The following is a 26,598-nucleotide window of genomic DNA, read 5'->3' on the forward strand; positions in this document are numbered from 1 at the left end:
TAATGTGACCTGTGCAAAAGCCAAATCAGATACCCAAGCAGGCAAAGATGAGTAAATGAAAGAAAAGAAATCTGCTTTAGATGATCTTTCCTCAAACCTTTTAATAGAGTTCTCTTAAAATATAAAAAAGAAAAACAAAACCTTTCCAGTGATTTCTAGCTGATTAATCAACTTTTTCAAAATTAAGAATTGTTGACTTAGAACAAGGTTTTGAAGTATATCAAGTAGAATATTCCCTGTCATGTACTTTTCATTATTAGCAGTAGATTTTTAATAATTACTTGGATTTTTTTCTGACAAAACCTCAGAACACCCAACCCCACATTGCCATAAAATCTACTACAAAAAACCTATGTATAATGAAGTATATGTGATATAATTTTTCCTATTGCTTGTATACATACACATGGATAGTTGTAACGCATCTTTCTCAAGAGTTGTCGAGAGTTTATTCTGCCTGAGGTGTATCCTTTTGGGAAGTCACTTTTAAAGAAATAGGAAAGAGTTATAGTGGATGCATTAGCAGACATCTGGAAATTGTTTGAGGGTGAGTCAGTAGCTGGAATAATCTCACCCCTTTGAATTTGCATCAGCGAAACGACTCAGTCATGTCGCTCTCCTCCATTTCTACTCAACTGTGCTACAATGCTAGAAATGTGTCATATATTACAGGTGTATTGCAAGTTTCTTTGGCATATTTTTAGTGAAAATAATCATATAATCTGCAGCTCCATAGAAGATGCTGAGGAAAACAGAATTTATGTGCACGTGTATGTGCATGAGCAATTTAGGTCTTAGGTTCTTAGTTCCTAAATGTGTTGTTTGTTTCTTTTTTTTTTTAAAATAGTTGTATAGAAATACATAACATCAGTGGAAAAATAAGTACTGTTACCATTCCTTTTCTCTCTCCTGTAAGAGGATCACCTACTATCTTTCCTAGAATAGTTTCTCGACGTTCATGTTCAGTTCCCAAACCTAGACAGTGTGTATCAGTGCCATCTGCTGACTCCAAGCAATATTGCTCCAATGGCAACGGGGAGAAGCATTTGATGATAATAATTCATACAGGATGCAAAAGCAGGGATTAAACAAAGTTACACAGAATGTGTGTGTATATATATATATATATATATATATATTTGAAATGGTACAGAAGAAAGTATCACACCAGCAAAACGAAAGAAGCCTTCCAACAGGAGATGTTTCTTGTTGTAAATTGTGAATGAGTTTTGCATGATTAATGTGTTTTCACTGATTATCTGGAGATCAACCCCCCTGGTAAAATGGCACAAAAAACTAACAAGGCAAGATCATGTTTGGTGCCAAGGCATGTGTCTGCTCTTCAAAAACATTTAAATATTTATGCCTAAATGCTCACTAAATATGGGCTAATATGCTTTAGTTATCCTAGGATCACGCTCACTAGAAGTAATAGTTTGAAATGTTAAGTTCCTTGAGAAGAAACTCAGAGCCCAATAAACAACAACCAAACTAATTCGGAGTTTCCATAAAATTTCCTGAAAGGTTAAGTCTGAACAGAGCTAATGGTACCTCTCCAAAAATATGTAGGAAGGAGAAAGACAATTCTACTTTTTAAGCTACTGTATATTTTTTTCAGTATTTTAGAGCTTTTTGCATTTGCTTGTGTGTGTGGTTATATAGGAAAACCTCTAAAGACTCATTAAAATAAAAGGAAAATAGGATTAATATACCTCTAGCCAGTTCCCAGTATGTCTCTAGATGCCTTTATGGCTACCCTAGTTTGCAGGTCATTGTATTGCAGGGAACAAAGCAAAAAAAATGGAGAAATCAGGGTATTAAGAATCGAAGAGAATGAGCCTTTATGCTGAACAGTTAGAGAGACTTTAATGAAACTTTCAAAGAAGATAAAGAGAGCCACTTTTAAATTGTCTTCTCCTAGGCTGCATTTTGACTATGTAAGCACACTGCATAGCGTTGTTATTGGTTGGTAGTGATAGAAAATTTCTAACAGGATATTGAAATAGAAAGTTTCTAACAAAAATAAACCCCAGCATTCCCAAGCGCTACTGAAAAAAAAAAAAAAGGAAAAAAAAAAGAAAGCAGTGCTTTGCTTTTTCGGCTTGGAAAAAATATGGAAAAAAAGTGCAGTGAAGTCTAGAAAAAGAATGTCCTGAGAAGCGGGACTGACAATGAGCTTTTGACTGACTGCCCGGAGCTGTGACTCTGTCTTCCCTGTTGCTTGGCAACTCCATGTTATCACAAAGAAACTGATATTAAGTTGGAACAGGCTGGATATGGTAATTTACGTGGGAAGATACTCTTGCAGTGGGAAAACCATTTTATTTCTAGTTTCTGTCAGCATAAGTAGGTTTCACATGATGAACTGTAGTACATCCCCTGTTGGCTGTATTTTACCTAAAAAGGTAAAGAGTGACTCTGCCTGGGAAAGAGACTGTGCAGGGAAAAAAAGAAAAACAACAAAAAACCCCACCTTGTTATTCATTAGACCTGCTCCTGGTGTCTACTCAGACATTTCTTCCAGCAGTAGTGACGAAAGCTTGTTTTCATACCTGTGTGGATCCAGTGCAGATTAGAGAGATGGAACTCAATCACTATCATGTATACTATCACAGTCTCTATGAGCTGTTGAGATTTGCCCAACACCTCGCTGTCTTATACAAACATTAAAAGATGATTCCCCCCCCCCCTTATCTAAATAGTCCCTGTTCTTTCTTTTGCATTGGCAATAGTTAAGTGCTAAGTTTCAACTGCACTTTATTTCTTCTCTGCTGAAAGAAGAGGCTGCATATGCAGGCAGTTACAGAATAATTTGAAGACCATGATAGAAACTGTCCTTCAACTTTGAATTTTGGCTGGGAGAGGACTCAATTTCTTTTGAGGTGTATGGAGAGAATGGCAAGGGTATGTACATAAAGCAATTCTTAGCGTGAAAGCTTCGAGTCACAAGAGCTACATAATCCATAATGGTGTTTTAACGTCTGGGTTTAGGTCTAATATTTAATTAGAAACAGAGAAAGCACAGAAGACACAGGATTTAATGTAAAGCCCTTTTTCTTAAATGTCTGTTTACTCATAGCTCTACTGAACCGCCACCGCTGTCTCTCTGTGTTTCCATCCTGCATCATTTTTAATAATTTAAGACCAGCATGCAGTCCTACAAGTAAGGAAGTACTTCACAGGTCTTCAGGACTCCCTGTTCTGGCTTTGGTCAGCAAAACGCTCCCTGTCTCCAGTGTTCTCTCTGCTGCAGAGTTAACTTGAAATGTAACTCAACTTTTGCCCTTGGCTCAAATCCCAACCATACACAAAAACTTCTGACTTGAGTATGTTGATGCTGTTCCGCTGAAGGGATTGGCCTGGACTGTCAGGAGGCACAGGCAGCAGCCTCAATTAACATAGCTAATACAGCTACCCGCTGCTGTTCCAAGAACTTGTCCTCATTGCCAAAAAAGGTGTATTTTTACTGTAGGATAATTAGCCTGAATTAACTATCCTTATTTAAAATAAAGCCCTCCATCTCTTTTCTTACAGTGAAGACATTGCTTCCCTATTAACTCAGAGTGTCCCCTTTTGCTGAGGCTAAGCTAACTGAAGAGGAATGAACTCTGCAGTGAAAACAGCCCACAATGTCCTGGGCATCAAACAGACCCATAGACTGCAAGCGAAGTCCTTTTCTGAACTGATTCGTGGTGGGGAGGTAGCTTCTTTGCTCGCTTTTTATTTGGCCAGCACAGAACGGATCAGCTTGCGTCCTATCTAGCAAACTAATGAGTTTGTCTCCTTTTTAATTTACCACATCACCTCTAATAAATCCAAAAACGCTCTGGGCTGTTATCTGACTTGGAGGGGGATAATTACTGGACTGACTCCAACAGTAAGCCTGGCTTAATTAAAACACAGTGTATTTCCCAAAAAGGTAGTGGCCAATTTTATTCCGAGTGCAACCTAAAACAACTTTACAACAGAATGGAAAAGATGAACTTTGCTTTACCCTGAAGCTTTCAGCATTTTTAAACTGAGTTTCCCTGCTAAATCACGAAGAGCTCATTTCCTACACCCCCTTACCACCACCAGCTAGTGGCTAACTTTACCCGCCTTATCTGTTGTCTTCCCAGCTAATTGCTAACACATACCACCTGTTTCTTAAGCCCTGGCATTAGGGTAACATAAAGCTTGCAGGCAGTCTCCCATACCTTATGTTCATGGCATTTGCTCACGCTTGCTGTAGAGTGTTTTCTACGCCAAGTAGCAGCATTCTCGGGCTTCTGGACCATGCTAGACTAAGGGCAGCAAAGCTGTAGCACCTCCTCTGTGTGGCAACAAAAATACCTCTATGCTTCCCATCACCTGGGGTTGAGCAGTGTTTTGGTTTTTTTTTTTTAGATTGAAAGTGTTCTTTAAACAGTTTGGTCACTTTCATGAATTAAAAAAAGTCTTTTCTGTATTTTCTGTATGCGGTATTTCTCACTGGTGAGGAAAAATTGCTGATATGTTTTTTTTCATTCTTGAATTCTGATGAACCCAGAAAAATAAGGGTACGAATGTGAGGCAGGCAAGGAGTAGTTAGGAGCACCTTTCAGGGGTACTCTGACCAAGGGAGAGGTACACCGACCAAGGGAGGGCGCAAAGCTCTGGGGAGAGATGCTGTGCGTACAAACCAAGGCAAGGGTTCCTTCCCATTGTGGTGAAGCAGAGCTCTCCAAGAGCATTGTTGGGGGCCAAGAGGAGTTCTGAGGACCGGGGAACCGCTCACACCACCATTCCTATCTTGTCCGTTATGCCCGTTAGCACCTGCAATTAGTTTCAGCTCGCCATAGTCTCAGAGAGTGTTTAAAGGTGGGTGGGAGTAAGAAGAGAAGTTTAAACCTCTTTTTGTTTCCAGCACTGAAGTGTCTCATATAAGACTGGATGGCTCAGCAGGTGAGATATGTAGCTTGCCCCCTCCAAGATTTTTATTTCATATTCTCAGGTTTGTAATGGCTGTAGGACTGAATTTGATCAAAAATTAAACTGGATTCAGAAGCACTGTTAGTGGCTTGCATTAATGTTATGAAGTTAACTCTCTCAAGTCTTTTCTATAGTTACGGTTTCTTGTTGACTTGCAAGGATTGTACAGAAATGAATTGAAAGGCAAACTAAAATAAGAAATAACAACAGTAACTCAACTTTATTTTTGTTTGTGGTAGTTTTATCAACTCTGAAAGTACAGCTGATGTCCTTTGTTCTAGTACCAATCCTAGCATGGGCAATTACAAAGTGCATGTGTGTTTCCCCTCAGGGTACAGAAGAACCACAGAAGCTGCAGGTGAATAAACAGATATGTTGAGCCAAGGTGCAAAAATGATTTTATGTGCTGACAAAGCAAAATTAATTTACAGGCCAGAAAGCAAACAGATATGGAATTGGGAGGGCAGTAAATTTGAATTTTGGGTACTAAAACACCAGCAAATCAAAAGACAACAGAGTAGACAAATCTTCTAAATGTTAAAGAAAAAAGCACAAACAGAAATATTGGCAGAAACCTTTGCCCCCTCCAATAACATTGAGTATGACTCATGGTTTTGTGAATTTTGATAGGTGGTGGTACAAAAATTGTTCTATCTACTGCTGACGAATGGTAGGTTTCTTGGTTTTAAAAATACGAAAGCAGCTTGATCTCAAGTACCTTGGTTTAAAAATAAAGCTCTTTTTTTAGCACGTCTTGATTTTGACAACCATACTGTGCAGTAAATATTGGATTCCATGTATAAGCACATTTTAAAAGCCTAAACTAGAGTCTTATTTTAGGGGTAGGTTGATCTTCTGAGGTTGTGAAGTCCTCAGAAAGAGGACTTACAGCTGAACGTAATGGTTCTTTCTGTTTTACTCCAAAGTTTGAGTTGGCTGTGGGTTCAGCTTTGAATTTAAAAATGCATTTCCTTGTTTGGTAGCTTTTCTTAAATTTAATTTCAAAGATGTGTAAGTACTAAGTTATTAATCTTTTTGTGATGGTAAGCCTGGAATAAATCTGCAGCAGTGAAATGCAATAGAATCTATAACTAAAATGATGTCTTCTTCATATTGCAGAGCACAGATAACTCAAATATATCTATAATTGCTCAGAACAAAAAATGCTTTGACAATGATATTGTTTGCTCGAAGAATGTTTTCATCACTGTTGGAGACACTGAGATTTATTTTAGTGAATCTTCTGAGAAGCAGGTTAGTTATTTTCTTTCCTTTTTGGGTCGCCCTTTAAGATAAACATTGTAAAGTTACAACTCTAAAGGAGCATGTTTTTGGAAAACGTCTCTCAGTCTGAGCTAACATAGTACAAGTGCTTAGGTCTGGATAAAAGAGCAGGTCTCGGGGAAAAAACTTATTTTTTCATTGTTTTTTTCAAGTTCTGTTTTTCATGTTCTAGTCTACAAAGATGACTGTTCAAAAGCCTCAAGCATTTGAAGCATATTGGAATTTTTTTATTTATTTCCACTCGGTTTTGAAAGGGAAACCAAAGTACAAAATCAAAGCAAACTGGAATGATTGAAAAGACAAAATATCAAATATTAAACCACATTTCTAGTAATATTATTGTTTCAGCTATATGTTAAAGTATTCTTCAGTATACACTTTGTAATTAATTGGCTGCATACTTTAGCAGAATTACTTTATTAGTTCTTAATGCATATTCATTTCTGTCAGAATACTTTAAGGGGACAGGAAAACAAATCTAACTATCAGCTTTGGAAGGCTGGCTATTATACTGTGATACACTTTCCAGAACAGGACATTACAATTCTGTGGGATAAGAAGACAATGATGCATGTTAAAGTTGGACCTCGATGGAAGGTGAGCCAAAATAAAAAAACTGAGATCTTTTGTAGTTCTCAGGGTTACTAGTATGATTTCTTATTGGGAAACTGTGGTTGTCTTTTCTCTGTGACTAACTTTCCCAATGATATAGCTGTTTGTCATGGTGTTCAGCTGCTAGCATTTCCCAGGTAACAAGAGATGGAGTATGTGATTTAATGGCTGGACTCCTGAAAATAAGGGGTGGTTCCAACATGCATGTTTACTATGTTGCTCCACACATTGCAGCCTTGCAGATATGCAGTGATTCAGGTCTGACTCAAAGTTACTTTTGGGGGTGGAAGAGTGGGTAAGTTTTGAGTTACCCAGTTCACTGCATGTTTCCATAATTGCTGAAGCCAACAGAAAAGAAGCTTCCATATCTAGCAACATGGAAGATAGCAGGTTTATAGCACAGATTGGATTAGTCTGATGATGGAACCGCACCCTGAGATGCAGTAGAGGCTGCTGAGATGAACAGATGGAGTCACATCTTGGGTTTAAATTAGGAAGCCAAGATACAGGAAAGGATTGAGACAAAAACTGATAAAACCTAATAAGTATACTGTGACAGGGTTCAGCCACAATGCAGGGGAGAATATGACTCTCCTTCTCTTGATAGTTGCTCTTCTCTGTTCCTTTCCTACATCATCACCTGCCTTGGTGTCTCTGCAATTCAGTCTTTGGGTCCTGGCAGAGTAACTTTATCTGCCCATTTGACACTTACATTCCTGCTTTGTCTCAATCATGAACACACATATTGAGAGGGGGCTCTTCCCATTAAGAGAAAAGAAGGCACTCTATGGTAGAGTACAGTATCATTTTTTTTTTTTTTTAAAGTGTAAGTCAAAGTTACAATGACCATCTAATCTGTTTTTAAAGCAACATTATAACAGGCTTTTGTCCCAACAGCCATGAAATGCTCACTTCACATACAAGCTGATATATCAGCCAAAGACACACATAATGGGAAGATTCTTCTGGTTTTGAGTAAGCTAGCAAGGTTGCATGCAGGGACACAAATACTTCAAGCTTTTTCTGTTTTCAATGACTGTTTCTTCCAGAGGTTCCAGTTCAGTAAGATAATGTCTGCAGCAGACCTTTAGGAAAAAGAATTCATTAGAGTGAGCCACAGCACCCCAGAAATCCAACTCTACATTTTACTGTTGTGCAGAAATACCTTTTTCTCTATGTATGTATATGTCTATGCACATATATATACTTTTTCCATCAGTAGCACATGCCCCAACACAAGAAAGTTGCAGCTCTTTTGTAACTACTATTACAAATGTTCTTGCTATTGTGAGCTAAAATTAGAGGCAGCAAGTTTTAATGACAACAGCTAGTCAGGCTTCACAGTCATGAGGTAATTCACCTGAACTTTTGACTTTGGGGCTGGATGCATTACTAAGCTTTCAGGAAAAAATACGACTAGATTCCAGTCCCTTTTGTCAGGCAAACAGAAAGAACAGGTTCTGGAAAGCAGGAAGAAAAAAAGGAAAACATGAATTTCTATTAAAAGTTATTTGCAATGTGGAACGTAAGCATAGCAGAGTGTCAGATATTTTCAAAGTATAAGTCAGAGTTGCATTCACCTTTTTCAGTTTAAGAATGTTTTATTCCACATATGTCATTTGTATCGATTATTGACTGTCAGTATATGTGGAAAAAAAAAAAATCCTTCTTCTCTTTCAGGGTAAACTGGCAGGTTTGTGTGGAAATTTTGACAAATATACTTCAAATGATCTGACTACATCAAACAACATGGAGGTGAGAAATGCACAGGTGTTTGGAGACAGCTGGATATTAGGACAGGTAAGTCTCATGTCCAGGAAAAATTTAGGAAAAAAGGATGATAATTTTAATTTATGAATGAACACGTTGTAATCACATGATGTACAGGGATTTTCTAAACTTATTGTCAGTGTACAAGAAGACATTTTAATTCTTATGTCTGTAGATGTGAAATGCGTTAATAATGTCTTATACCATAGTAAACATATACTGCATTTAAATGAAACCAAACGATCTTTTTAGGGAAGAATATATTTTTCCCTATACAAGAAAATTATCAGAGTTGTCTGGATTTCAATTTTCTACAAAGTTAGATACGTTGCTTCTGATATTCTGGATTCAGCCCAATTTTAAAAACAACCACCTCCTCTGGTGTTAGAGGCATCAGGATACTGAAAGCAAATAGAATCTGAATGCTGGAAAAAATGGTCTAGAAAAAGGTTTCTTTCCAAACACTGAGAAAAAAAATTAGTGATTGTTTTTAGCTGCAGTTTGTTGTAAACAGAGAACAAACTGACAAAGCAGCGGTGGTGAAGGGGTGAAACTGAAAAGGCTCAGAACAGCAACAGGCACAACCCAGTATGGAAACTTGGTTTCTGAGAAGAAGGGAAAAGGATGTAGAGAGTGGATGACCACAACTGTGTTTTATAACTCAGGAGAATAGGTATTTTATTAATATGTGCTGAGAAACTCTAAGGTTTTAAAGCCTTGTGAACCTCCTGAAAAATCCGTATCTGTAGAGCACTCCCTTAGGATGTCTGTGAGAACCAGTTTTTAATCTCTTCTCTCCTTGACTCACTGCAGGAAATTGAACCAAAATTTCTCACCTCATGAAAGAATATTAAACCTATTCTGCTTTGGAGTAAAGATTTTGAGGCTTCTTTCCCTCAATATCTCCTTTTGGGTCTAATTTGCTCTACACAAAATGTTTAAATTTTGTGAGTGAGCAAGGCAAGTGCGTAGTGTTTGTTGTTATCCTGCTTATCTAGAAGGTGGTACATAAAGAAATGTATAAATACTTTGTATGAAGTTATGATTTTTTCTTTTCCAATTTATCGGTTCAGTGTCCGCTTTAAAAAAGCGTGTAGTGTTTGCATAGCACGTTAACTTCTAGGATGTTATGACTTTTGTTTATGCAGCCCAAACTTGCACTTGCCTTTTTGTGGCCATGTATATCTCTCTCTATGTAAAATCTCATGTAGTCTTCTGATTTCTGTAGCTGCCAGAGCACTCAGGAGCTGAGTTCAATATTGGCCTCGCAGGCAGCCTGAGCTCAGTCAGACTTGACACTTCATTTGCCTCCACAGTAGGTGTTAGGGATTTTTTTCAGAAAGGACTTTTGGCCTTCATAGACATGTATCCTGGTCATCTTTTCTGCAAAATCTAAATACTGTAAAGGAGTATTTGACAGCTGGAGGCCTAGAACCCAACTCTGCTACTGGCAAATGTGCTTGCATTGGCACCTGGAAGCGTGGGATGATTCCAGGGTTTCTCCCTCCTAGGAGCAGCAGCCTGTCCCCCCACAGCGGCATCCGAGCATCTGCACAGAAGGACAGTGTAGGCGTGTGACTGCAATGCAGCTGAGGCTGTGCTGGGACACCCCAGTGCTACCTACAGGTCCATCTTTACCCCCTCCTGGGCTTCCCTGCAGCAGCAAGAGAGTATGGTTTTGGATGAACTTGTGTTTTCTGAGCTGAGTGTCGTTATGTTATATGTTTCTGTTTGTTTATTTTTCTTTTTGAAGAGAGACTTTAGGAGAGGGAGTTGTATCAGCCATTTTTGAGTTATCACGATGGTCTTTGACCCTATTTTTTTTTTATGGGTTGCTCTCTTCCTACCGCTGCTTTTTTATTTGAACTTACAGGGCTAAAGCCATCTGTAGTATGACTCCATTTAAAGTCAGTGCAAAACCACCAGGGGTGGATTTGGACCGTGTATTTGTTTGTGATGTTACAGTTGGTTGCTCTGGTAATGATTATAATGTGTCACAAAGAAAACATTTTGTCTTTATGCGCTGAGCAGACAGCAGGAACACTTTAGTACTTCGGAACAAAACACAAAGATTCTTTTTTGTGCAAATGTTTTCACTTATAACAACAAATCAAGAGGAAGGGGAAGATGAAGAAAATAGCATTTAAAGTTTATTTTTGTTTTCTGAGTATGCAGGTATTGAATTACATGATACTATAATGTACCTGAGTCCATGGTAAACACACCTCTGTATAAAATGTTTGTGGTGTTTCTGCTTGTTTTTAAGTGCAAGAGCCCAAATGAAACACTAAGACCATGTGAGGTACATCAGAGCAAGTTCCCTTATGCCAAAAAGGAATGCTCAATTTTATACAGTGATGTTTTTGCACCTTGTCGCAATGTGGTAAGTTTATTAAATATCCAAGATGTGCTCTCATGTAGGAAAATATTAAACTTCCAGTAATTAATTTCTTCTTGTCATTCCCCTCAGCCTGAGTGCTGTGGAGGACACAGAGTAGAGCCCTGCAAGTATTTCTATGTGGGTGGGCTATGTTTGTGCAGAGCTCCTCGTTCCTTTCAAGACCGGAGCCTAACCATAATAATGATAACTGGGAGCCATGAGTTAGTGGACTGGATAATCAAGGTTCTGTTATCTTTAGGTTTGATTTATATCTTTTATATAGGTAACTAAAATTTTAAGGCTTTGGTATATATCGCAGGATTCTAAAATAAGCATTTGTGTAATGTGTCTACAGCTTATCTCAAATGGTTTTATTTTGTTAACTGTCCTGCTCAATGTAGAAAGAAATATGAGAGTGCAATATTTCAGCTTTGGAGCTATCAGTATTTTTAACTGGCTGACAGCTTATCATCTGCTTTTTATCAAAACTCTGAGGTATGGTGTCCTTGTTTTCCCAATACCTGGCTAAGCCTGGGACTTGAGTTGCAAGAATGTCCTTAAGTTCAGTCTAGGTGAGATGGGGAAAACAAGAGCTTGTGTGGGAATCTTTCATTCCATTTTAGTGCACCCTTTATCAACACAAGATATGCTCTACACATTTTTCCCTAGTTCTGATTTTAGCCTCCCAAAGGTATTTAGTTATCAAAGGTGCTTCTTTACACCTGTGCAAGCAAGAACCACTACGACTTTTTGCCTCAGTCTCTTATTTTCTTTATGACTATTAATACTAAATGAGATCATTAGATGTCTCAGCTGAACCTCCTGACTTTCAGGACTGAAGTTTGATATCAACATGGTTAGGAATTTGCCTGAGGAGGAGGTTGCAGTAGCTTAACCCAAGAGATTTATTAATGTTGACTTTAGTTACTATGTAAAGAATTTTTTGAGTATGTGCCTGAGAACATAGTGATGAGTGTATTTTCAAAGTGGAAAGTAATAAATAAAAATGGAACTTTTGAGAGTTTTTAAGGAGCTGTATTATAATAACTCATAAATTTGTTTTCTCTTGAACATTAATTTTCTATATGTTATCCAGGTTGTGATTAGAATTTACAAACCTTATGACAAAAATTTAGCGTAATTATGTTCAAAAAATGCATGTCAGGTGCAAAACATGCCATTTAATTAGTAGTCAGGTATTTTCACATACACATATCCATCCTGTATGGGACGGCCTGTAAAGCAAACATCTTTCAGGTGTTTTTACAACCTATTCATCAGCATGTGAAAATATGGCTCTGACAAATGCAATGTAAAGTGACCTCCTATCAAGGATCTCTGCAGCTGACTGCTGGCTGCATCGGTGGGCAACTGCATGCCAAGGCAAAAAGCCCAAGCAGAGACTGACCCTGGGGGCACGGAAGGAGCAGAAAGGGCAAATATGGGTTTGAAGACATTCTTAGAACATCACTCTTACAGTAGGTCCTGCTGCGCAGGTGGTGGAGGGTCCTGCTGTGCATGGAGGAAAGCTCCTGCCCATGGGACAGGCGACCTCAGAGTTCAGATGAGGCTGGAAAATCCCGTTTTCAGGGAGATGAAATCTTGCATCTGTGGTTGGCAGTGACTGACAGATTGCAGTTGCCCGGCTGAGTGCTGAACTCAGCAGGGGCTGAGGAGCCTTGACACTCACAGAAAAAAAGGTCTTCCTCATAACGCCTGAACTCAGCAGGAGCTTTGACCTGAGGCTCCCAGTTTGTTACAACAGCAGGATGTTGCTGACCCATGGAGAGATGCCGTCCTGCAGACGTGACAGGTTCTTCTCTTTGGAGGCAATCTGCTGCGTGGTGGTTCCTGTGAAGTTATTACAGCCATTTTCAATGGAGCTAACGCTCATGCCTCCCCCTCCAGTGGTATCCCTATTTTCAAAAGAAGAAAAACAATGAAAGTAAAATGGCATCTCTCTCCACTGGAGACAGAAAAAGTCTTCATATCCCTGCCAGCTTCCAGCAAGTGCCAGCTGAAAAGCTGTCTCCATGCTAGATAAGTGATGGTATTTCTGTAAACTGACGTGTGCCGTTTGAGTACTGTACAACTGAGCTAGACCAGAGTCTAAAAATGAGCCTAAACTGAAGAAAAGCATTGCTTTAAACATTCCATGTGTTGAGTAAGAAAACTGTTTTGGAAACACTGCTCAACATTACAGAAAAGATGATTACAACCTACGAAATAATGTGTCATGTAAAACCATGAAATAATGTGATAGCATTTTAGAGTGGGGACATGGATTTCTGACCTAATGAAGGTTTGTGGGCAAAGTATATTAAAATCTTGATAAGTGCAGAAATACTTTTCTGCAAAATGTCACCAGCATGCTCAAGCTTTCTTTCCCTGACTAAAAACCCCTCTACAGATTGTTACTTTAATTACACAATAATCAGAGCTGCAGATCTTTGTTGTCATTCATGCAAAACTGGCAGGATGACTATAGATGGCAGCATTTGCCTTATAAAAACCCAGAACTGCCAGCTTTGATATACTCTCCAAAATCGATGAACCGCAACGGTGTGGACAGACATACTTGTTAATAGTCACTGAATGAAATTTTCTCTTGGCCTGTAATGTAGGTACAAGCTGATCATTCAAAGTATACTTTTTGTGTAGAAATGTACCCGAACCTTAGAAAATGCCTTATTTTTGTGTTAAATTCTTTCAGACAATGCAGAGGTACAACTCCTGCTGAAAATTCTGCAATAGGAATTCATACAGCTCATGCATTTAAGTCACCAGCTCTTTTTTTTTTTTTTTTTTTCCCAGATTGATGTGACTTCTTTTGTCAAAAATTGTCATACAGATACTTGCAACTGCAATCTTGGCGGGGACTGTGAGTGCTTGTGTACCAGTATTGCAGCTTATGCCCACAAGTGCTGCCAGCAAGGAGCCGTGATTCACTGGCGATCTCCTTCGCTCTGTGGTACGTACCTGTGCTGGTTTCACACCGGAGCTCAACTGGGGCATCCTTGGCCTTTCACCGCCCAATACAAATATGACAGAAGCAGGTGGATAATAAATGTGCTGCTTCACATTTTTCAGACTGTCTTTATGTCAGCTGTTAGTCTTATATATCAAAAATTTGCTGTCTTACCTAAGAGGACTGGCTGTGCTCAGGGTATGCCAGTGTGGAGGCTGATGGAAAGGCACTGGTGTACCAGATCTGGGGTACATCCAGCATTGTGCAGGGGGCTGCACAGAGATTCAGTCCATTCTGCTTTTCACTGACAGTGAGAAGAGTTCTCAGCTATAGAATAATTCATGCTTCAGATCTGTTGTCCTGGTGCACCTATTTAAATACAGCTGGATGTTACTGAATAAAAGCCAAAGGAAATAAACTCACTAATTGAAATATATTACAGAAAATTGAACTTGCTCTGATGGAAATGAAGTTTACATTTTTAGGATGCAGATATGCAGTGATTCTGTTGTTATTTTCTAATCATAATGTGCTTGTTTTCTTTTTCTTTTAGCTTATGACTGTGAATATTACAATCAAGGTATGTAGTATTTGATATTAGTCCTTCATTCATCCTCCTATTTATATAGCTTGCTGAATACACTTGTTCTTCATGTTTTCTAGCATGCCAGCTAGCTATGTGCTGGAAACAAATCTCTATTTCTTGGTTCCAACATGGAATCTCCTTTTATAAAGCATGTAGTTGCAGATAAGCCTTCGACTTAAAGAAAAAAATTCCCACTTTGACCACTCTAGAATATTGAAGACATCTTTGACATACTATTCTATCATCTTTCTTTCTGTATTACACTATTTTGAGAGATTTGTCTCTCTCCCCTACTCATTTTGTTTCTCTTTTAAAAACAAAAACCCTCAAGAGATGCTGTTCTTAGTTCACTCAGACTAACCCTGGGAGAAAATTTAGTTTGGTAATTTCTCAATTTCTCTCTTTCACAGGTTAGAATTTTTTTTTTTTTTTTTTTTTTTTTTTTTTTTGTACTCCTGATCTGATTTGGGTATCTGAGGTTAATGAGCTCAGCAAGTCAGCCAAGCAAGTCCCTATGGGTCTTTCTGCTCTATGTCCAGGGACAGTGGGTGGTGGTGTGGAAACAGACATCGTAGTTGTAAGCAAAACAACACATCTGGCATCTCAGATGAAATGTGATACAGTGCACGCTGCAAATAAAACCCTTCATAGCTTGTGCTGAGGAGAATCTCTGTCAGCTGCAGCATTGTTGGAGGTTCTCTCTTTTCCATTCTCCACGATCCCTAGGGTAGGATTGCATAGTCACAATCCCTTAAGACCACTGGACCTTCAAATCCATTTGAAAGGAGGGTATTGTATGCCTGGAGTATTGTATGCCAACTTTGCTATATAGTCCTTGCCTGTTTAATATTATGTCATCTTACTGACTTTATCTTCCCTCCTGTTCTGCTATGGATATCTAAAAATACTGGTTTTCTGTGCAATATCTCATGTATTACTTGAGATTTGTCCTGTATAAACACCGACAATCCTATATTAATGAGTGATTCAAATACTGACACATTAGTGTGCATCTTACAGGATTATATTTGAATTTTCACCCCACTGAATTAACTGCCTTTGGCACAGGGAAACTCGAGTCCTTTTCTCCAAAAACGAATAGTGTGGATATAATGCATCTCTAATGATACTGAGTTAAGATTAATCTGAATTATAATTAATTTGGTATGATTTTTAGAAAAAAAATTAAAAAGCCTTACAAATTCTATGAACATTTGTCATACTATACAGTCATCTTCTACGTTTTCATTCTGAAGTGGCTTGCTTTGTTTTGTTTTTCCATTAACATATATAAAAGAGACTGCTCTGGTTCAATTAAAAACTCACTTGAATTAATTGATGGGCTTCTTCTTTGAGTTGGTGTGTGAGGCTTTAACACTGCTGCTATTTTTAATGGTGAAGGTCAGTAGCCCAGCTGTGTTGAATGATTTTAGTATTCCCCAATGTCTCAATTAATAACATTATGATATTCAATGTCGGGGTGTATTAATGCCCCATGCAGCATATTTTGGCAGTCAGTGAGAAGCTCTGGAAAGATGTTAGCTTGTGTTTGTACTGTAAATTTCAGAACTGGGACCTATTATATTTTGAAATTGATAGTTTACAGGATTTTATGCACAAGTGTCACAAATATTGTACAGTAAAGAACAGCTCATTTGAATGAGAGTGGTATTCATTTAATAAACTAAGTTCCTGTGGCGTCCCCTCTTAGATTTGGATACTGTGCATGTTTGTTGTGGGGAGCAAGACATTAAAAAGGAAGGGAAGCTTGACTAAATGCAATGATATGAATGTGACTTCTATACATCTTTTTAGCAACTTGCATCCTATAATGAGCATCATACGGTACATGAATTTTTTTTTCTCCTCCAACGAGTCTGGCTTAGTACAGTAACAGCTTGTAGATCCTGCTAGGTATAGCTGACTTTGCATAGTTTCTTTGCAATAGGGAATTTTGTCTTATTTAAAAAGTAGTAAGGTGTACTGGTTTTGGCTGGGATAGAGTTAACTTTCTTCATAGTAGTTCATACGGGGCTACGTTTTGTATTTGTGATAAAAACACTGTTGATAACACACCCGGGTTAGCTACTGCTTATACAGCATCAAGACCTTATCTGTGTCTCATATTGCCCCACCAGTGAGTAAGCTGGGGGCGCACAAGAAGTTGGGAGGGGACACAGCCGGGACAGCTGACCCCAGCCGAGGAAAGGCATAGAGCAGAACATATGGCGTTGTGCTCAGCAATAAAAAGTGGGGGGAAGTTTGCTGGGGCTGGCATTGCTTGGGGTCTAGCAGGGTATTGGTCAGCTGGTGGTGAGCAATTGGGGTTTTTTGCATCACTTTTCTTGGTTTTGCTTTTGTTTGATTTTTTTTTTTTTTTTTTTTTTTTTAATCTTGTTAAACTGTCTTTACCTCAACCCACAAGTATTTTCAGTTCTTCCCCTCCAATTCTCTCCCCCATCCCACTTGGGAGGGAATGAGCAAGCGGCTCTGTGGTGTTTCACTGCCTACTGGGTTAAAGTGAAGAATGGCATTATTTCCACCACCAAGTGCCAGCAAAACACCTTTTGGGACTGGGATGGCTCCTCCTCTCATTCTTTTTTGTTCTGCATGATGTCAAACTGTTGAGCCTTTACGGAAACTTTATCAATTACAGCTCAGTCCTGCATTTGCTCAAGTCATAGGCAAAATATCTGTTAATATGTAGGGATAAACATCCAATGATTTAGAATGTGTCTTTTTAAGACAAATTGTCTCACCATTGCTTTAAAAATGCTAGTTTTGTCACAAGCTTGTAGGCTTCATCTGCCTGTGAGCTCCAGTATAGTTACCATATAAAAACAGTAGTTATTTTGATGCAGTTTTCTTCAGGAATTGGTGTTTAACTTCTAGCTGAGCCAAATCTCATTATTATGAAAATTCCTTCTCTCTTGGAAGAGTCGTATTTGAAAGGAGGTGTGTTATGCTGGGAAGGGGTTCAGTCTTTTCACTGTAAGGATTAAAAGCTTTCACAGAACTTACACATTTTGTTTATTACTCAGAAGGTAAGGTTTTAGAGGTATGCTGCTCTTGGTTCTTTCAGTGGGATACAGTGCCAAAGACAGATCCTGTTGTATCTGGATGTATCCCTGTGAGCCTTTCCAGCCCAGCAGAAATAGCTCCAGGGGTTTGCTGTGGGGCATGGTTCGGCCAGCACCGCCTTGGCAGTGGTGCCAGTTAAAGCTGTTGTCACTGTTACATTGGCATGAGCTTTTGAATGACGATGTGGTTAACCAGACTGGAAAAATTTGCTGGTTATTTTTCAGCTGGATCACTTCACTGCTGAAACACTTAGGGTGGCGTAATAAATGGGGCAGTAAGGGGGCAGAAGCAAGTGGCTTGTGGAAGAGGATGAATTAGATAACTGCTTAAGCAATATTGCTGCCAAAAGTTGAATTACAGCCTTACAATTTGAAATCTGTTACTTTTGGGGGGGGATTGTCTTGTAGATCTTAGAGTAGCTTCAGTGTCTGTTTGGGGAATTAGTATTAAAGTTGCTCTGTTGAGAGATAAGGACATGTAAAAGACTAAACACCATAAAAAAAGCAGCCCAGATAACCAGCCACAAGAAAGCTATCCTCACAAAATGACCGGCTCACTTTTTGTGTGCTCACTTTGTATCTGTTGTATTCCAGACAGCAAGCGAAGAATAAGGGAGTACTTTGAGCAGATAGGTACAGATCTACTCCAGCATAATACCTTGAGGCATTAAGCTGTAATTCGAAATTTATTTGCTTCCAGGTATGGTGAAATATTTAAGGCAGTATATTACGTCAACTAAGACTTAAGTTTTGTATGTGATGCAAGGAGATTTTTTTTTTTTCTATTTGATTTTTCTTCCATTAGGTCTTGGTGAAGGACCCTATATTTTGGCAAGTTATGGAGAGAATGACACAATTATAGGAGCTAACGTATCCAGTAGAAGGATATTTCCCCTGCCTAGAACGGGACCATATGGAAATGTATTTTTCAGTTTCATGATAACTCCAGGTCTTTTCAAAGACAAAGATTTATGTAAGTGTTCTCAACAATTTTGCTTATGGCAATACATTTTTTTCAAACTATATGAATGATTTTTGCTGCATCCTCTAAATCTCCTAAAGTAGTCTAGATTATATTAGTTACTGGAATAAGGGACGATGAAGCAGCCAATTTCAAAACTGAGGAGGAATACTAATTTCTTTTATTTTATATTTTTAAATATTGGAACACCTCGCTGCCAGCTTTAGAGCTGACTTTTCAGAGATTTTTTTTAGAAATATTGAAAAATACACATGAATAGAATTCCTTTGTTAAAAAAAATATTTTGTATAACTGGAAACTGAAAAATTTTGCACATGTATCTAGCAAGTATCAACACCGAAGGTGAATGCAGGATAATTTTGTTTCTAGTAAAATCACTTCTACTTTATTTTTTCTTCTTTTTTCATGACTTTCAGTGGACTATAAAATGTGCAACTGAGAACGATCAATCTGTCTCCTGCATTGTTAGTAAGCAGCATCTCCATGCAAAGTAGAAGGAAGTTCCTTAGGTGAACAGCTATTCCGAAGCTCTATTTTTTTCACATATCAGAGACATATCCAAACTATACAATCAAAAATAAATATTTTAAAATATTTTTCCCTCTGTATATATTTTCCTTTCTTCACATGTATGAGGATTGTGCCAATTAAGTCAATACAGATTTTGTCATTGCTTTCTCACAGAATTTAATTTGTTGAAAAAATCAACGTAGAGAAGGGCTGTCTTCACAGTAAAATTTGAAACTATATTCACAAGCAGTTGACAATTTTGCAGTGGAGAAATTATTTTTTTAGATATGATTTTTAAATGAGAAAGTACAGAAAAATTAATTCAGTTTTGTCAACTCTCCAACCAATGTAAAGTGGAAGTAAAACATTCATTATATCTATGCAGTACACAGGTAGTTTTCACATCTGTGAGGAACAAGATAATATTCATCTAGATTAAAGACACTTCAAGATTTTATTCAAGTTGAAATCTAAATCTGAAGTCAGTCCTCTTCTAGGTTCTAAAATTTTCAAAGAATTTTCTTCACTTTTGGTTTCTGGCATCGGTAGACAAAATAGAGGGTCAAGTCTTTTATTTGGCCACAGTTTTTCTTACTCTATTGCTGGATATGACTGTATGTAAAAAAAAAAAAAAGCCTGACCTCAAAGTGAAGTCAAGCATGTTCTTACAATATCTGTGTGATTTTATTTACGAATGAAATTTTGGTACAGCTGGACTGTCAGGCATTTGTCTGAATTTGAGAAAAAACTCCCAATTTGAGACTGCCTATGAATTATTTTGAAGGCTTGTAGCAGGAGGCTGAATGTAGTTTTGGTGGCTCCGGACTATGTGATCATTTGAAGTCTCCTTTAGACCCTGCATTTCTAACTTTTTTTTCAGTAAAATAAAACTGAAATACTTTGTTGTGAAAATCAGTTGTTTAAAAGAAGCCACTTAACAACCAATACATAGATTTTAATCTCACCTTTAAGTTGTTTTCTGTGAAAAACTTACTATTTTTTTTTTTTTTTTCTTCTGTGGAAGCTCTCTCTCTTGTTTCCCTTGAATCTGCTGAAAGACCAAACTACTTTCTGTACGTACATGACAATGAAACCGTTGGGTTGGAACAGTGGCAGTCAAGTGCCTCCTTTCGGAGACGAGCCACCTTCTTCCACCACCACGGCCTCTGGAGTCCGGGGCTTAGCACCTTCGAACTGCACAGTAAAAAAGGCTTTTTCATCATTCTCACCTCATCCAGTGTTAAAGTGGCAAAGTATGATGACTCAGAAGAATTCAAACGTTTGAGCAGCTTTAGTATTGAAGGTAAATCTTGCATAATCCACAGGGATAAGTACGGTTTCTTCTGCTTGCCTTTAGAGCATTTTCATCAACAATAGTAACAAATATTTTTTATCCTATTTTTAATTACTATTCTTTGTCTTCCACCCCACCTTCAAATGTTGCTGTTTTCTAATTTTTGCAGATATGATGATCACTTTATCTTTGAACTATATTTTCACTGCTTTACTCTTTGAAAATGAATGTGGCATGTCACAAAAAGATGTGTGTTAATGTCTTGTTATTGAGCTCTAGATATGTGATCTTTTAAATGAATGTATTTTTGTTGCTCCCATAATGAACAGTACTTTCGCAATGGTTAATTGATTTTTAAGGTTTTTAAAGATAATATATTGAAAAAGTGAGTAGCTGTTTGTATCTTTGAAGCTTTGGTGTCTTTTAGCTTGATTGAATTTAAAATCCTTGAAATTGAAAATGAACCAAATCTCACCTATTTGAAACTTCTCAAGAATTTGTCTACTTTTTTTTTCTACTCATTTTTTCCAAAAATCCCAATGTACATTACAGAAAAGGCTACAAATGTATAGTTTATTGACTACACAATCAATAAATAATATCTTTTCCTTCTTTCTCAGAACTTGGCGCTTCTGTGCCTTATAGAAGGATGTGTGAATGGCGATATGAATCCTGTGCTAATCCTTGTGTTAAAACATGTAGTGATCCTGAAGGAATAGCATGTAAATTCCTTCCTCCGTAAGTCAAACTAAGTTCAGTATTGCCACTGTATTGTATTTTTGTAATATGTGTACCATATGCTTTCTGAAAATTACAGCAGCTGCAATATCCATTCATTTTTACTTATCCAGATTTCAGTATCGCTCTTGTGAGCAGCTCTCACAAGTCACGTGAAAACATTTGTAACAAGCCTCTCCTTTCCCACAGTATATATTCCTGTTTACACGTCATCTTTCAACACGAGAATAAGAGGGTTTGTATTTAGCCCAGGGGATTAACTTCGGGTAGTGGTTAGGTAGAAAACCACTAAATTAAATTAAGATTGTTCCCTTCTATGGATTTATATTCACATCCTAAACCAGCATCTCACGATGCTGTAAATGACTATATCTTTCTGGTGTTTAGATGACAGAGGTCAAAAACTGGAGGAATAGTGAGGGCGGACTACGCCCTCTCCTGTAAGAGGAAGGAACTTTATGCTAAGAAATGCTCATTGGCATGAAGTGAGGCATTTCACACTGATAATGTTATAATGTTAGTAACAAGGTTTCCTGTCTCCGTGGATCTCCCCTGGCATCTATGTAACTATAACTTTTTAAAAACAAACTAAAAGGAAAAGTGCCTAAAAAATCAAGGCATAAAGTCTGGTGGAAAAGAAACGGTATTTTGAATTTTAGGGTATCTCTCCCTAGGCATATGCAGTTTATGATTAGGAAAATTACTAATATTGCTAATTTTCTCTGTTGGTATTCTTAGCTTTTTTCACACGGGCTCAGTGGTTGTTAATTTAATAACCAAAATTAAAAGGCAAGGGACTTGTCTGCACTTTCCTACTCTGAAAGTGCACAAGAATGAGACTTTCTATAGAATCCATTTAAATATTTTTAATGTCTCAAATGAATGTATCTGGGTAAAACAGTGGCCTTGTAGTGAAGTTCTTTGTCCTGTGGGAGATCTTTCTGCTTAGGGATCTGAACTTCAACATGGTTGTGGAAGCAGAAATGTCCAAAGCTATTATGCTCATCAGCCTGTGCAAAGAATTGATTGTTAACAATTTAGAAATAGAATTTTGCTGTTCAATGTCTTATTGACCTTAAAATGCCTCAAAATTCTGTGTTCACCATTACACTGGAAAGTTCTCAGAACTCTAATGGGGAAGGCATTCAAATGTTTCATCTTGCTAAAGTGAAATAATTTAAAATTAATTTGTATTTCTACTGCGGCGTTAGAATTAACTATACAATATTTTAAAGGGTTGAAGGATGCTTGCCATACTGTCCCAAAAACATGATCCTTGATGAGGTCACACTTAAATGTGTTTATCCAGAAGACTGTAAGTATATTTTATTATATCAGTCTAATCTTATAAATCACTCTAGAGATCCCAGGAAAGGTTTTAATCAAATGTACATTGTTGTTTTTTATTAAATGCTTTACTAGACGAAGACCGTCTCTCTGGGACACAGACTCCATTCCCAGTCATCCAAAATACATCTCTTACATCCAAATAAGCCATATCTAAAGTTGAGTTCCTTCATTTCTCTAATACTGCGTTAAATTTAACCCTTTGTGACAGTGTTATGCTCAACTATATTTGGTTATATACTGATAGTATATCATATGTATACAAAGAAAGATCCCAAATGGAAGAAATACTGCTGTGGCGAAAAGCTCAGACTTTTCAGTTGAGGAGCCACCACTAACAAATTCAGTGCATCCATTTCATAACTTCTGGCGTGTGAAGTTACCACATTATTTGCTTATTTTGGGGATCAGTATTCTTTTAACATAAAGATTACATTTTTGTAGTGTCTCTTACTTCATTTTACAAGTTTTGAATGAAATACATGATGTTTGATATTTGCTAGTACAAAGTTATCTCATATAGTATACTAATTTCCAAAGATACAAAAGAAGATAACATATTCTATAATATATTTATTCCAAATATTTTACTATTTTGGATTTACTAAATTTTCCATGGCATTCCCTTGTTGCTTCAAAACTGCTCTGCAAAACCAAGGTTTTCATTAATAATAAAAAAATAGCTACTCCACTTGCAAAGAAAATTAGAAAACTTCTTGAGTCAGCTGAGCTCCTCAAAGTCATCAGGCAACCTGGAACCACTGGCAAGTTATCTTCTCAGCAAAATGATGTTCTGATTTTCTAAGATTTAAATGGGACTTGAGCAGAGATAGATGTTGCTATTTTGCTTTACCAATAATCCATAAAAGACAGTGAAACGTGCGTTTTTCCTTTTAGGCATACCTGTGACTCCTACAGAATCAGCAACTGGAACAAAACCTTCACTGTTAATCTCTCACATGGGTGTTACCACAGAGAGATTTCCTCAGAAACGTCCTTTATCTGTTACTTCAGGGACTGAGTCAACTCATACCGCTGTGACAGCCAAAATAACCATGAAGGCAAACACAACTTTAAGGGGAATGAATATGTCGGCACAGTCCATGCCAGACTTTTATTCACTGGGAGCATCTAATGCAGCCACCTATTCAACATTTTCATTACCAAGTACAGTGAAGCCTTCTGATGTACTTCACAGCACAGCCAGCCCTACTGTCCTTTCCAAACTCATCTCTTCAACAGATTTTCCAACTGCTCTTCAAGCCTCAGCAGTCACATCACGTACTGTCAGTTCTACTGCATCTATAACTTTACCCATTACAATAGCAACTCCAACAACCCTGCTCAGTGCAAGTCCTATTCCAACACGTTCTGCGTTATTAACACCCACTTCCCTAATGGTAGTTCCATTTCCACTTGAAACATCAATCACTCAGCTAGGAACTGTTCCCCCTACCTCAGCATTAACAACTTTAAGGTCCGAGCCATCTTTTGTCACTTCTGAGCTGCCTGCAGAGATTGGGAAGAGTAGGAGTCCTTCAGTAAGTCATTCTAAGGGAGCAGCAGTATCCTCTGAAGTGTCTTTGTCTGCTTTGCTGGCTGGCAGAGCAACTTTCACAAGACCTGTGTTTCTTCTAGGCTCACAGTTGTCACTAAACACATCTGCTTCTCCTATATCAACTTTGTCTCTTAGAACTAGGTCTGGCATTGGTCAAATTGCAGTTCACCCAACACCGATTTCTGCACTGACTTCAACTGCTCAAACGGCTCAAATTCCTATGACTACTAGATTTGCTACCTTTGAGACAAATATTCCCCAATTAATCACAGCTTCCTATTTTGAAACAGCAAACCCCTTGTCTAAAACTTCTCCGATATCTTTAAATTCAAGTTCTTTAGCTAGTTTTTCTCCAAAGACATTTTTATCTTCAGTGGAAATTTCAGTGACTGCTCCCAAGCAGACATCTCCATTAATAAAAGGCAGTATTTCTGCTGGTCTGCCCATAATGACGGTATCTTCACCTAAAGTTGCTTCTCAAATCCTTGTAAGCACCTCTTTGAGTCCTTCCGTAACACGCACGCTATCTATACCAGTGCATTCTTTGATTACCTCCCTGAAGCCTAAAGCTACGGCAGATGTCACTGTTGCCTCCAAAAGTCTTTATAAAGTACCTTCCACTGCTTCCACTCTTCTAGTCAATACAACAATCTCTGATATGTCTATAGCAAGTAAAGGCTCAACAGAAAATAAATACATGAGACACGCTGATTCCTTTTCAGTGTCATCCATTTCTAAAAAGCCAAAGAAATCCAGTAGTTCTACAGTCTTCCCTCCTAGGACATCAGTATTACCTCTAAATGCTACATTAATAGCCACTTCAGAAATTACAGAGTACCCAAGCAGTTCACATACAGGACTGAAAAATGACACTGTGGCACTAAATTCAAGCACTTTCATTCCTAAAGATCATTCTCTTACAAAGGCACCATCTTTATTTACAATCTTGTTATCACCATCAATACCATTTTATGTGACGTCTCATACTACAAGTTCTTCATTGATTCCCATAGACAGTAGGACACCATCACTAACACAAAATATAACTGCTACCCAAAAACCAGTTTCACCTCTAGGTACACATGGAACCTCAAAAAGTCCAGTTATAGACTTTGCAACTTCTTCTGTAGATTTTACTACATTCACTTTAAACATAAGCCCTTCTACCAGCCTTTCAACAGCGCTAAAAACATCCATTATAATGCCCTCTTTACTAATGCCTACAGCTCCTGAAGCCACTTTAGAATACCAATCCAGTAAGGTCTCTATGTCTTCACCTCCTCCTAAGACCACTCGTATCTCTACTATTTCTCTAGGAAAACAGACTTCTTCAGTAAGTTCTTCAGAAGAAGATGGAAAAATATCAGCTGGAATCACCACTCAATCCACTACACCGATGATCATGAAAACAACAGTGAATGCTACATCCTTAAAAACACCTTATATTTTTGCAAAAATACCACCTAGCTCTTCAGCCAGTTTATTAGTTGCTTCTGGCACTACTGTAGCCTCTGGGATTACTACAAAGACCACTGATTCTTTTGTTGCCAATTTGGGATTTTATATGGCTTCAGCTTCAGTTCCTACCACCACAGAAACACCCATGCATGTGTCGCAGGAATCTTTATTTACATCCACAGCGACTCAAGCTTCAGAGAGCACTAAAGAAACTCCAAAAATGATGGTTAAAACAACTGGTACTACAAGTCCATTATCAAAGATGAAAAGTACCTCATTTACAGCTTCAGAAGTTAAATATGCAACCTCATTTGAAAGAACTGTGGATGTTTTAGAAAGTGGTGAGACTTCAGATGAGCAAAGAAATGTTACCAAGACAAAGTTAACCACAACCGAGAAATCTTCTCTGCCTTTTTTGACAGTATCTACAGTTCAGAGTTTGCCTTTTTCAAGAAATACCACCTCAGCAAAAAATCTCTCTCTTCCTGGAGCCCTGGATGTAACATCAGATTGGTCCAAAATCCCAACACAGAAAAACATTACACCTTATTTTGGTTTAACAGAGCCCACAGAGCTGCAGACCAGAACTGTAATAGATTTATCTCATTCTAGTGGTGGAATGGCTCTGCCCTCCTCTTCAGAGCCTGTGGAAACACCAACTTCTTTGGCGAGCACAGAGACAATGACAGCTACAGCTGACAAGGCTTCCTTTGGTACAATGATGCATACACTGATGTCAACACCTTCCAAATGTGTGGTATGATCAGTTTAGTTAGTATGATTATTTTTTATGTGTTAAAATATGTATTGCTTTTCAGTCCATTCTCTTATGCGATGTAATATCAGAGATTTTAAATATCTCCCTTTTTTTATTTATCTATTTTAAAATACCCAATTATTCTTAGAGGATTGTTGTATTGCTTCTCTTATACTGCCCTGGTATATTTTGCAACTTGGAGGTATTGCTCTGGAATAAAATGGCTTTTAAAGCTACGTGCTGATATAGCCAAATATATTTCTAAGGTGCAGAAAAAGCCACAATCCATGGAATTTTGAGGCTTCAGCATACTCTTACCCTGTC

The 26,598-nt window shown here is 37.9% G+C and overlaps 1 protein-coding gene across 1 annotated transcript in view; it reads left to right on the forward strand.

Annotated features, from left to right (window-relative positions):
- The window catches only part of OTOGL (otogelin like), a gene marked incomplete at its 3' end in the record, with an annotated part of 97,062 nt that overhangs the window by 43,996 nt on the left and 26,468 nt on the right, over positions 1 to 26,598 (forward strand). Inside the window, exons 26-37 of the mRNA XM_082482757.1 lie at positions 6,070 to 6,204; positions 6,685 to 6,831; positions 8,527 to 8,646; positions 10,883 to 10,999; positions 13,811 to 13,967; positions 14,518 to 14,544; positions 18,436 to 18,603; positions 20,147 to 20,425; positions 21,037 to 21,154; positions 22,390 to 22,469; positions 23,399 to 23,668; positions 25,376 to 26,274. Of these exons, the coding sequence (XP_082338883.1) occupies positions 6,070 to 6,204; positions 6,685 to 6,831; positions 8,527 to 8,646; positions 10,883 to 10,999; positions 13,811 to 13,967; positions 14,518 to 14,544; positions 18,436 to 18,603; positions 20,147 to 20,425; positions 21,037 to 21,154; positions 22,390 to 22,469; positions 23,399 to 23,668; positions 25,376 to 26,274 (2,517 nt within the window). The remainder of the gene's footprint in view (positions 1 to 6,069; positions 6,205 to 6,684; positions 6,832 to 8,526; positions 8,647 to 10,882; positions 11,000 to 13,810; positions 13,968 to 14,517; positions 14,545 to 18,435; positions 18,604 to 20,146; positions 20,426 to 21,036; positions 21,155 to 22,389; positions 22,470 to 23,398; positions 23,669 to 25,375; positions 26,275 to 26,598) is intronic.

This window comes from Vanellus vanellus, assembly GCF_965231255.1.
Source record: "Vanellus vanellus genome assembly, chromosome: 1".
Classification (NCBI taxonomy): domain Eukaryota; kingdom Metazoa; phylum Chordata; class Aves; order Charadriiformes; family Charadriidae; genus Vanellus; species Vanellus vanellus.